The 13,337-nt window shown below is 37.6% G+C and overlaps 1 protein-coding gene across 6 annotated transcripts in view; it reads left to right on the top strand.

Annotated features, from left to right (window-relative positions):
• The first annotated feature begins 9 nt into the window (after positions 1–9).
• Positions 10–13,337, top strand: part of SLC30A6 (solute carrier family 30 member 6) — a 38,068-nt gene continuing 24,740 nt past the window's right edge. For 2 of the 6 annotated variants that reach the window (XM_059943635.1, XM_059943633.1), the window contains exons 1-5: positions 245–488; positions 5,118–5,204; positions 10,122–10,206; positions 11,229–11,271; positions 13,230–13,295. In XM_059943635.1, coding sequence (XP_059799618.1) covers positions 351–488; positions 5,118–5,204; positions 10,122–10,206; positions 11,229–11,271; positions 13,230–13,295 — 419 coding nt within the window. In that variant the 5' untranslated portion in view covers positions 245–350. Of the gene's footprint in view, positions 91–136; positions 190–244; positions 516–564; positions 625–5,117; positions 5,205–10,121; positions 10,207–11,228; positions 11,272–13,229; positions 13,296–13,337 lie in introns of those variants that run through there. The other 4 variants (XM_059943636.1, XM_059943639.1, XM_059943637.1 and 1 more) reach the window with 4 other exon arrangements.

Here is a 13,337-nt window from a genome sequence, read left to right as displayed (position 1 = left end):
TCGGCCTCTGATGCCCAACCCCCTTCCGCTCTAGGGAAAAACCAGCTCCTAGACCGTCTTCCGGCGGGAGCTGTGCCCCTCCTTATCATGGTGAGTTGGCCGGGGTTACGAGGAGGGTTTCTGTCGTAAATGATTCCTCTTATCCTTTCTGGTCCTGAAGCGGCCTTGACATGCCTCAGCCACCCAGAGGTGGGGTTGTCGGAGTTATGCTCGGGGTCCCCGGGAGGAGCGGCTGGCGTCCGAGAGCGTGCCATCAGAGCTCTGATGCTCCCTCGCCCCCTCACCCGGTTCCTTTGCTGTTCCGGACCCCGGCCCCGCTCCAGGCCGACCTTTAGGCTCTGGGCGAGTTTATGACTCCTCCCTGCAGTGACATCTTTGATATAGAAATAAAAGTCTTTGCCAGTGTCAGCGACTACAACACCAACAAAAGATCAGAAAACAAGTCCACAGCAGCAACGACCGTATTAGTGATGCTTACAGCAGTGACGGTAACACTGGCGTAAATAAAGAGGATGGTTAGTAGGGTATTGAGGCTGACGCCCCAGTCTCCAACTTGCCTTTATCGAGTGCGACAGCCGGGTATGGCAGCAGCTTTCAGAAGGCCAAAGACTGGCGAAAGTCAAGGTGTTGATAGTGCCTCTTACTGCAGCTTATTTTGTGTGTGCGTTTGTAGATCCCAGTATACCGTATGGCTTTGGGGATGTGGTATTCAAATTTTGTTAGAGGTGTTAGTCATTTTATTCCTTTAGAAATCAAGTATATAGCTCTCTGAATTTTATCTAAGGATAAGCAGTTGATTGTGATTTCAGTGTCAAAAGAGGTACACACCATTGTACCAGAAAATTCATGGGTCTCTTATTGATAGCCTGTATATGACAAAAGGACCACGTTTCTGTGCCCCAGCACTGACACTCTAAGTTTTTTCCTTGAGTGGATATGGTCGAAAAAATGTCTTATTCACATATTTGAAAATATTTTCTAAATTTCCTGTAATCCTTCCTTTACATACAGAAAGTGGGTAAAAGTTTACCTTTTTTGCTGACCAAATAGCTGTGTTCTTCAGAACACTCACCACTGTGTAGCCAGAGTTAAGTTTGTAAAACTTGACCATGCCACTCCCTTGCTTAAAATTCTTCCGTTTTTTTTCCTTTAGCCTGAAAGCTAAAGTCCTGTTTAGTATGGCAAGCAAAGACATCTGTAGTCTAGCTTCTTACCTTTACAGCCTCTTTTTACACATACATACATACATACACCCATATTCCAGCTACAGTGAACAGCTTGCAGATTGTGCTCTAAGAATTAGACCTTTGCACCGAATTAATATATGCTCTTCTCTCTGCCAGAATTGCTCTCCATTTGCTGTCTGCCATCCTTATCAGTATAACCCTTAACATGTCCTTTAGTCTCTTTCATGAGCCTTTCTGCCGTGTCTCAACATCCTATTAAGTGCCTCCTTTACGCTCCTGTGAGGGTGCTTTTTACTAGTAACATCTGGTGCATTTTACCAGACTATGTTAAAGTTGTGTATTCACTTGTCTTTCTCACTTCCTAGGCTGTAAGCTTTTTGAGAGGAGGACCTATGTATTCACTCTGATATCCCCAGAGCCTTTTGTACAGTGCCTGGCCCAGAGGAAGTTTTCAATAAATATCTGTTTTATAGAACACTGAATAAGTAACCATGGCAGTAAATTTTTATGCGTGAAACATTAGTAATAAGGGAAATAGTAGCATTTAAGTTTTATTTTTAAAGTTACCCCTTATGTATTATTTATTTATAACATGCTATGTGCAAAGCGTAGTGCTTTCTTAGAAAATGTCAAGGAAGTATAGCTCTTGTCCTTAGTGAAGTTACTAAAAAATTAACTTACCATGCAAGATGACAAGATGAAGGCTAGCCTATGGTTAATTACAAAGCAAGTGGCATAAAAAACTATAGTTTGGGGCTTCCCTGGTGGCGCAGTGGTTGAGAGTCTGCCTGCCAATGCAGGGGACACGGGTTCGAGCCCTGGTTTGGGAGGATCCCACATGCCGCGGAGCGGCTAGGCCCGTGAGCCACAATTGCTGAGCCTGCGCGTCTGGAGCCTGTGCTCCGCAACGGGAGAGGCCGCGATGGTGAGAGGCCCGCGCACCGCGATGAAGAGTGGCCCCCGCTTGCCGCAACTGGAGAAAGCCCTCGCACAGAAACGAAGACCCAACACAGCCATAAATAAATTAATTAATTTAAAAAAAAAAAACTATAGTTTGAATAATCTAATAAGGCTTCATGTAGGAAGTGAAGCAGTAAACTGAGTACTTTGTCCCTTACTCCAGTACTCTTAGTCTACTATTCATTACTCTCATTTGGATGAGGAAACGGAGAGGTCAGGTAACTTGCTAAGTGCTTCAGGGCTATTAGTGCTTGGGTTAGACGAGTCTGGCCTTTTTACTCTAGAATGGTATGATCATGAGACAAGGAGAACAGCAGTTTAGTTGGAGTTGAGGATTCTTATCTGGAGCAAGAGGAAAAAATGGAAAGAAACTGAGGCTAACTCATTGAAAGCATTGAGTTCCAAGTTGTAAAATTTGGAGTTTATCCTGATAGCAGTGGAGAGCCAATATAATTTTGGAAAGAGTGACGTGAAAATTAGGATTTTTGTGGGTTTTCCCCCACTATCAGAATGGCATCAGAAATGGCCCTCTGCCTTTTAGAAACCTTATTGATTGTTTTAACCTGAAACTATTTTTTTAAATATTTTTATTTATTTATTTATTCATTTGTTTGTCTGCACTGGGTCTTGGTTGCGGCATGCAGGATCTTTAGTTGCGGCATGCGAACTTTTAGTTGCAGCATGTGGGATCTAGTTCCCTGATCAGGGATCGAACCCAGGCCCCCAGCATTGGGAGCTCGGAGTCTTAGCCACTGGACCACCAGGGAAGTCCTTTAACCTGAAACTTAAAGTAACTGAAATAATTTAAAATGGGCTGAAGTTAGAAGATATTCAAGGATACCAGTATTAAGTAGAATTTATCTTTGGGACCAAAATGTCCACACATAATTCTTTAAGACTACAGTATGTTTGTTGACATTAGCATTTATTAACATCTCAGGTGAAAATAGTATACTGTTCCTTTTCAACTGAATTGATTTAGCAGAGCCTTAGGGTTATACATATACACTGGTCTTTATTTAGATATGAAAATTAGTTGCACCTTTTTCCTGATACTTTATTTTTACATTTTTAAAAATACTTTTTACTTTAACTTTTTATTGTGGAAATTTTCATACATACACAAAAGTAGAGAGAATCTAACATTATGAGCCCCCATGTAGCCATAACTTGGCCTCGACATTTATCAACATTTTGCTGTTTTTGTTATGCCAGATTTCTAGAGCTTGGCCTATTTTCTGCCTTTCCTGAGTCTAAACATAATGCAACTAATGACATGTAAAACTTGAAGAAATGGGATATATCATTGTATAACTATTGAGATGTTTCTAGATGCTGACTATAGGAAAATCATACCTCTGCTTGAATGGATCTGAAAGTTTTTCACATTTTTAATCTGTTAACTCCTAGTTCCACTGCTATCTGTGGAGCTTCAGTGTTTGAATCAAATTGGCCAACTTTAATGGGGTAGAAATGTAGTATGGTTGTTATAGTGATTGTGGCCTTTACCATCTAAGAAAATGTTTTGTTAAAATTAAAATCCAAAAATTTAAGTACATGGCACTTAGCAATCAAATTATTATGTATGACCCGTTGAAAATTGTGAAGGATTTTTTTCCCCTAGAAACAATTACTTTGCTTTTGTAATAACAAAGATTTTCACAGCTTATTTTTTGAGGGTTTTTTTTGTTTTGTTTTTTGTAGAGTATTGTATTCCCATCATGAAAGTATAGTAAAATTGATCAATTTTTTCCCCTTTACAGCTTCTTGGTTTTATGTCCTATTAAGAAAAGTCTTCTCCACATACAAGATTATAAAATTATACATCCATGAGTTTCTTCAATTATTCTATTGTTTTATATATATTTTTTTAAATGGGAGTTAACAAGAGTTACCAAACTTTTTTTTTTTTTTTTTTTTTTATTTATTTATTTATTTATTTATGGCTGTGTTGGGTCTTCGTTTCTGTGCGAGGGCTTTCTCTAGTTGTGGCAAGTGGGGGCCAGTCTTCATCGCGGTGCGCGGGCCTCTCATTATCGCGGCCTCTCTTGTTGCGGAGCACAGGCTCCAGACGCGCAGGCTCAGTAATTGTGGCTCACGGGCCTAGTTGCTCCGCGGCATGTGGGATCTTCCCAGACCAGGGCTCGAACCCGTGTGCCCTGCATTGGCAGGCAGATTCTCAACCACTGCGCCACCAGGAAAGCCCCTATATTTTGATTTTAAAATAATGAAAAATTAGAGTGAGTAGTAAGGATCCAACTTTACCTTTTTCCAAATACTATTTATTGAATAACTCATACTTTCTCCCACTGATACTGGATACTACCTTAATCACAGGCTAATTTCCTATGTGTGCTTGAGCTCTCCTTTATGTTAAGGCTTTCTTACATGGTTTCCTGGACTTGAGTGGTAAATCCCACTGTAATCACCATTCAGTCTCTTCTCTCATTGGTAACCCCACTGCCATGACCTTTCTCTGCTAGTACCATACTGTGTACTAGCAGGGACCATGGAAGCTAGCTAGGATGTCAGATACTTTGAATGCCTGAGAGAGAAACTCAGAGGTTTTCCTGTAATAATAGTTGCCAAACCTTTCATATATAAAGCTTTAATTAGGTAAATTGTAATAATTTCTTTCCAGTAGAGCTACTTGGCAAACTGGTTTTCTGGTTCAAAATTGCCTAATCCATTAAAAAAAAAAAAAAGAGTTTGGTCTAGAGCTAAAATGCCTGGGTTTGAATTCCTGCTCAGCCATTGCTAGCATTGTGTGCTTAGACAATTTACTCAAAATTGTTTCCACCACATAGATGATTGTGAGGCTTAAATAGGTAAATACATGCAAAGTGTCTAGAATAATTGCTTGGGACATAATGAGCATTCAAGAAATGTTAGTTGTTATTACTATATCGCAGGAATGAAGAAGATTAGATACTTAAATGCTGATTTGTGTACTTTTTGTTTGCTTTAAAGGGGACAATTCATCTTTTTAGAAAACCACAAAGATCTTTTTTTGGCAAGTTATTGCAGGAATTTAGACTTGTAGCAGCTGATCGAAGGGTAAGTTATTTTTATTCCTTAACCCTAATTTTAATTATTGCACAAACATTATAACATTGAAGAAAGGTAATTTTTAAGGCAAATAGAAATCACTCTTGATCCATCACATTGTTTTCATTTTTTTTATGTTGGATAAGTAATTTTTAATGTAAAATTACAGTACTTTAGTATACAGTTGTTTTGCCTGGGAGGAAGCTAGGCTTTGGTTAGTTTTTATTCTAATTCTAAAGAATTTTGAAGAAAAAATGTTTGGTGATAGCCTTATGTTGTTAGTTTTTTTTAGCAAATTAAGTGGATGTGGTCTGAAGCCACATTTTCTCATTTTTAATGTAAGGCAGAAAAAATAAGTTATGCTTTGAGACTATAAATAGACAATCGATACCCTTTTTGGTCACCAATGTAGACCTTCTAGTTATTATTCTGTTTTCATTGTTCTTATTATTGTCTTATACTGTAAGCTCCCTGAAGGCAGTGACTATGTCTCTTTTGCTCACTTTTTTTTTTTAAACATCTTTATTGGAGTATAATTGCTTTACAATGTTGTGTTAGTTTCTGCCATATAACAAAGTTAATCAGCTATACGTATACATATATCCCCTCCTTTTTTAATAAAAGTACAAAATAAGCATCCAACAAATATTTGATGAATTTTAAATAATCCTAGCTTCAATGTAACATAATAAGCAGTAGCAATGATATTGACCACGTATTATAATACTAAACTAAAGATTTCTTTTCTTTGTTTTTTACCACTATATCTCCTGTTTCTAAAACCTTGGGATATGGTCAGAACTCATTAATTCTGGTATTTGGAAATATTATCATCTCTGAATGTTAAACTCTAAGAGCCACGGGTAGGAAACTTATCTGCTTCTTTTCTATCTAGTCATTTAGGATGATCTCTTTTTTTTTTTTTAATATTTATTTATTTATTTGGCTGAATCAGGTCTTAGTTGTGGCACACAGGATCTTTTATTGTGGCGTGTGGGCTTAGTTGCCCCGTGGCATATGGGATCTTAGTTCCCCAACCAGGGATCGAACCCGAGTCCTCTGCATTGGAAGGTGGATTCTTAACCACTGGACCACCAGGGAAGTCCCTAGGATGATCTCTTGAGAACAGATAGTTATAGCTTTATGATGTTGATGGAAAGCAACTATATTGCAGGAGGAAGCAGCAAGTTCTTTAACAGTACACTTCATTGAAGCATAGTATACCACAGAATAGGTAGTAGGAACAAAACCAATATAGGAACACCTGAATTGTACAGATAACCTCTATCATAATTTAAATCTTAAGAGGTACACCTGGCTCATCTCTTCATTGCTTTTCCTGTCTTAGTTCTTGGTGATTTCATATTTCATGTGGAAGATCCTTACCTCTCAGTTCCTCACCACAAATAATCTTGTCCTGTATCCCTCCCAACCATCCACTCCTATGATCATACCATAAACCTTATCATTTATAATAACTATATCCTCCCATTGTCTCAATTTAAGCATTTTACTCATCAGCCACTACCTCTTGTCTTCCCAGTTCACTCCTATTACTAGGACCTCCAGTCCATTGACTCTGCTATATTTTCACTATTTTTCACCTCTCTTATCCTCATTTACTTACTTATCAATTTAGATTCTCTGGTCCATCATTTTCATTTTCTTGCATATGACTTCAACTCCTTTGTGCCCTTCTTCTGTCTATCATACTTCCTTGGCAAATCCTTAACCTCATTAAGTCCACTTTTTTCCTACTCTGTACCTGCATGCAAGCAACTGAATGGAGCCTTAAAAAAAACACAAAACCATGCTGACTGGTCTCCCTTTAAATTCATGATCAAGTATGCCATTACTATGACCCATACTATATGTTCCTAGTTTATTCAGTTTCCAGTTTCCTAAGTGACAGTTTCATACCATTTTCTTTCACTTCTGTCCTCAAACTCCCAAAAGCTTATTCATCCCCACTCTAACCTGTTCATCTTGCTTCCTGTTTCACTGAGGGAAAAGAAGTAATCAGGAGAAAACTTCCGCATCCTGTCATTAGCATATCTACCAACACTCTGCCTTCCCTCCTATTTTGTGAATGAACTGTCTGATCTGCTATATAAGGCCAGTTCTTCCACTGTTGCCTACTCAAAGACAGCATTCCTATAATGGTTCCTTCTGCCTCTTGCACTGTTGTTCCTTCTTGAATCATTCTCCTTCTCCTTCTTGCATCATAATTACATGCCATATATTCCACTCTCAGCTACTGCTTCCTTTCTCTGCTTCCTTTTATACAAAAGTACTTAGAAGAATTGTCTTTACTCTCTTTGTTCACTTTTTCTCCCTGTTTCTATTAAACAAAACCAGTCTGATTCTAGTCCCCACTTATCCACAGAAACAGCTTTTACAAGGTAACTAATAACTTCTATGTTGCCAAAAGCAATGGTCATCCTCATTTCCCATCTTATTTGACCTTCAATGGCATTTGATGAAAAACAGTCTCTTCCACCTTAAAGCAGTTTTATTCATATGGATTCTGAAATGCCACTGTTGATTTTCCTCCTACTTACTTGGCCATTATTTTTAGTCTCCTTTCTTACTTTCCTCTCATCTTTCTGACCTCTTAAGTTTTGGAGTGTCCCAGGGCTTATGGAGCTCTGGCCTCTCTTGTTTACATTCATTCCATTTAGGTGACACTTTCATTACCATATGCTGATGACCCTGTATTTATATCTCAGTCCCTATCTTCTTCCCTACCTCCAATTCCTATATACAATGGACTTCTCAACATTTTCACCTGGATATCTAATAGGCATCTCAAATTTAATATGATCAAACCTGAACTTTGATTTTCTATCACTCCTTCACTACATGGCTCAGGCCAGAAACCTTGGAGTCACTTTTACCCATCTCTTTCCCTCACTCCTCACATCTGCTTTATAAGTAATTCTTGCCGGCTCTATCTTCAGTATAATACTCAGAATCTGACTCTTTTAACACCTTCCTATCACGTTCAAAGCCACCATCATTTCCCACATGGTTTATTGCAATCACATTCTAAGTGGTCTTCCTACTTTCATCCTTGCCCCTGTGCAGTATATTCTACATAGGGAAGCTGAATGAGCTTTTTAAAATGAAAGCTAAGTCACTTTTCATCTCATCTGGAATACATCCCAATTCTTTTCCTGGCGTACATGACACTACTTGATGTAGCCCCAGACTCCCTCTCAGCTCTCTTGTCTAGCTGTCCTCAGCCATTCTTCTATCTCAAAGAATTTGCACTGTGGTTCCCATTTTCTCTCCCAGATATCTGCATGCTTAGCACCTTGGCCTCTTTCTGATTTCTGGTCACATGTCGCCTTACCAAAGGAGTCTTTTCTGACCACCCTGTCTAGAAGAGCAGCTCTTCCATGTCTTCCATTTACTGTGTTCTTACTGTATTTTTTCTTCTAGCACTTACCACCACCTGACCTTATATATTTGCTTATTGTCTGTCACCTCACCTGGATTATAAGGTCCATGTTTTGTTCACTGCTGTATCTCCAGTGCCTAGAATAGTGTCTGTTACAAAATAGATACTCAAATATTTGTTGATTAATAGCTTGATTCAGCATTAGAACTGCATGCATTAAATGCTTTATCCTCCTTTACTGACTGCTGTTGAATCCCTGTCCTGACTAGACCCCATATCCAATCATTTCATTAATGTCCTCACTAGTATTAGAGTCCCTTGTCTTGTTAATCTATCATATCAGTTCTCAAGTCTCTAACATCCCTATCTCACTTGCTTTTCTGGTTTTGCTCGTGGGTGTAGAGGAAGTTCCACAATGGTGTCTACCATAAATTCATGTTGGTAATTATTGTTCTTCTTTTTGATGATTCAGTAGTATATTCACCATAACATCTATTCTGCAGATCCTCTTCTAGATTTAAGTTTCCAGTGCTACTTTATCATATCCCCTAATTTTAGAAAATGGCCTTGCTTCTTCCTTTCTAGACTGTTACCTCTGTGTTACATCACTGTCATTTCTTTCTGCCTTACAAGTTCTCTTTCTCTTCCGTTACCTTCTTACCCTTCTCACTTTTCTCACAGGTGGTGTTCTTCCTTTCTAGACCTACACCTTTCATCTGTATTGTAAAACCATCCTATCCCATACCATACTTGACCTTAGCAATTACATGTTTAATTTTAACACCTCCAAATAACTACCTTTTCACTAATTTATTTCACCTCTACTTTCAAACAAGCATAGGTCTCCCTTTGTAGGGAGAGGAGCAGAACAAAAATAAAAAACAGTTCACTTGATCTCTTCTTCCTTTATTTTTAGAATGCTCTTCCTCCTTCCTCTAAATCCTAGCTATTTCAAGGTGTATCTCAGATCCTCCGTTTTCTGTGAACTTCTAAACTGTGGTGATCTTTCCCTCTTTTGCAGTCCTATTTCATACAATTTATTTGGTAAATAACCAAGTACTGCTTTTTTTTGGTGAGTGAGTGAGCAGGGTAACTTTATTTTGATGTAACATCAAACTTACAGAAATGTTATGAGTATAAGGAACTCCCTTATACCCTTTATTCACATTCATCAGTTGCTTTACATTTTGCCCCATTTGTTTTTATCATCGTCTCTACATGTTTATAGAGACAAAATTATATTCAAATGTCAGCATATTTTCTCAACTATTTGAGAGTTTGTGTGTCAGAATTCATTTTCTCTTGAATAATTCCCCTTCTAGAATTATTCTTTTAGGCTTATATATTATAATAGTAACTTGGTTGATGATAATTTTGGTAGTTTTAGAAAATGTGGCACTTCAACTTTTTGAAACAAGTTGTGCTTATTCCTTTGAATATTAGAGTATGAATCACAGCAACTTGAATGGACCCAGAGAAGTTTATCAGCATTGTACAAATAAGAATGATTTTCTTTTTCACAGTCCTGGAAGATACTGCTGTTTGGTGCAATAAACTTAACATGTACTGGCTTCCTGCTAATGTGGTGCAGTTCCACTAATAGTATAGGTATGTCACTATCCTTATTTTTAGGAGTTAATTATTTCACTTTTATTGTTCTCATTTTAAATAAAGGTATGTCTTCCTTTACATAGAATATATTATTCTGAACTATAACTCAAAAGATTTAAATGAGAGAATCTATTCCAAAAGTACCTTGTAAACTATAAAATTGGTTCAGTTGTTAGGCATTATTATTTAAAATGAGCTTTTTAAAAAAAAAAAATTTAAATCTATTTGAAAAACTAAGATTTCTTTTTATTTTTTAATTGAGGTATTGATTTACATTATTATATTAGTTTCAGGTGTACAGCATAGTGATTCAGTATTTTTATAGATTATACTCCACTAAAAATTATTGCAAAATAATGGCTATAATTCCCTGTGCTGTACAATTGATCCTTGTTGCTTATCTATTTTATACATAGTAGTGTGTATATCTTAATCTCTTACGCTTATCTTGCCCCTTTCCCACTGGTAACCACTAGTTTGTTTTCTATACCTGTGAGTCTGTTTTATAAATAGTGCTGCTGTGAACATTGGAGTGCATGTATCTTTTTTGTGAGATTTCCTTTTAATGTGATAGATTAGTTCTTCAGTTTATGTAGTGTATAAATAAAATTTTATGATTTATTGAGTTTTTCCCTTGAAAAGGGAAATCTAATATTTTTCTTGTGTCGTGACTCTTATGTTTTTATTTACCATTATTTTCATCCTGCTATTTTAAAAATACATTTAAAATAGTACTCCGATGACAGAAGGAGGCAAAAAATTGATCACAGGGCTTTTGAGCATATGCCGCTTCATTTTTCCTGATGGAGAAATCAGGTTCTAAAGTAAGCTTTTGTATTAACCAACTTTGGCTACATATATTCGTCAAATTTACTAGATAATTGCCAACATATGAGATTAATCAGTGACTCATGTTTTTTGGTGATGGATGACCCTGTTATGAACAATTTTGGTGATTTGTTGTATTTCCTAACAATGGATTCAGTAACATTTTAATCAGTCTTTTTGTTGTTTTGCAGCTTTAACTGCCTATACTTACCTGACCATTTTTGATCTTCTTAGGTAAGTTTTAAAAATGCTGCTTAATGTTTTTACTTCCTTCCTTCCTTCCTTACCTACTTACTTACTTACTTACTTATTTATTTATGGCTGTGTTGGGTCTTCATTGCTATGCGCGGGCTTTCTCTAGTTGCGTCAGGTGGGAGCTACTCTTCATTGCGGTGCGCAGGCTTCTCACTGCGGTGGCTTCTTTTGTTGCAGAGCACCGGCTCTAGACGTGAGGGCTTCATTAGTTGTGGCATGCGGGCTTAGTTGCTCCATGGCATGTGGGATCCTCCCGGACCAGGGATCGAACCTGTGTCCCCTGCATTGGCAGGCAGATTCTTAACCATTGAGCCACCAGGAAAGTCCCCTCCTTAATGTTGTTGTTGTTGTTTTTTTTAATAAATTTATTTATTTATTTTTAGCTGCATTGGGTCTTCATTGCTGTGCAAGGTCTTTCTCTAGTTGCAGCGAGCGGGGGCTACTCTTTGTTGTAGTGCGTAGGCTCTCATTGCAGTGGCTTTTCTTGTTGCAGAGCACAGGCTCTAGGCGCGCGGGCTTCAGTAGTTGTGGAATGCGGGCTGAGTAGTTGTGGCTCGCAGGCTCTAGCGGGCTTTAGAGCTCAGGCTCAGTAGTTGTGGCACATGGGCATAGTTGCTCCGTGGCATGTGGGATCTTCCTGGACCAGGGCTCGAACCCGTGTCCCCTGCATTGGCAGGTGGATTGTTAATCACTGCGCCACCAGGGAAGCCCCTTCTTAATGTTTTGAAGCTAGTAAGGAATTTGTTATCAACTATACTTCATTTGAAAAACAGAAAGGAGACCTCCAGAAGGCTTCCCCAGTGTTTTACTCCTGACCTTGATTGGTGGTTAAATGGGTGTTTTTCTTCTATTCGTTAAAATGTACATATGTGCTTTATGCACATTTCTGTGTAAATGTCCTATTTTGAATAAAACGATAAAATTAAACTAAAAAAAAGTTTGTTGCACTGAATTTATGAAGTTTTCTTTACTTAAAGGAAAGTTGTCTGTGAAATAAGTAAAATTATCAACGTGGACCATATGTACAAATAATAATTAGAAGTTATGCTGGAAGAAAATACCCCATTTATATAGCAACAGAAAAGATAATACCCAGACTTTAGGTCAGGTGCCTACCTGTAGATGAGTCAGCTGTGACCAGGGAGCAGGAACATGTAAGAACATACTAGTTCCCACTGTAACCATGTGGATGGGAAAAGAAATGAGGGATATTAATAACTGCAAAGTATATATGTAATTGTGAGCTAGAGAGATGACCTATTGGCTCCTGCTTTGGGGACCTTTCATATTTCCAAATAAAGGTTGCAGAATGCTTAGACCATATGTCTCCAAGATCCGTGCCATAAAAGTATGTTATAGGGATGTCTTTTTCATCAGTCACATAACTAAATCTTCTTGATTGGTCTAAAACAGATAGTTGTTACCTGAATTTCACACTGTAGTAAGTTGTTTTAGAGTGAATCTCCACTATACTTAGAAAGTAACCATAACTTTATCCCATCCAGAATGTTGTCAAGGTGTTATTAATATTTAGTTTAACTTTTAACAGAGATTAAATAAAGTTTATCAAAGTTAAAATGTATTGCATATGCCTAGAATCAAGTAAATTACACTTACTATTACTGTGTCATTTTTTGCAGGCTCAGTTGTGGAAACCATTTAGGGCGGATAACTTTCTGAGTAGAGAAATTATGGGTTTAGGTTCTATTTAAGTGTCTTAATGGTATATCATAACTTCTTTCAGTTTCTCCCCATGTTAAAACTCACATTAAGGTGCTTATTGTCATTAGATTATAAATTATTAGAATAACTTGTTATTAGTTTAGTCTGCAAACACTATTAACTTTTAGCAACTTAGGTATTCTGAAAGCTAAATTTCTTTCTGTAAGTCCTCCAGTTCTAGTTCTAATGCTAAATTTATTTTCCTTTTTACTTAGTTTAATGACATGTTTAATAAGTTACTGGGTAATGATGAGGAAACCTAGCCCTGCCTATTCATTTGGGTAAGTTCAAATTTTATTTTCTGCTAACTTATTGCTATTAAA

This window comes from Balaenoptera ricei, chromosome 13, assembly GCF_028023285.1.
Source record: "Balaenoptera ricei isolate mBalRic1 chromosome 13, mBalRic1.hap2, whole genome shotgun sequence".
Lineage (NCBI taxonomy): Eukaryota > Metazoa > Chordata > Mammalia > Artiodactyla > Balaenopteridae > Balaenoptera > Balaenoptera ricei.
The sequence above is the reverse complement of the archived record's forward strand: the minus strand, read 5'-3'. Positions and strand labels throughout refer to the sequence as shown.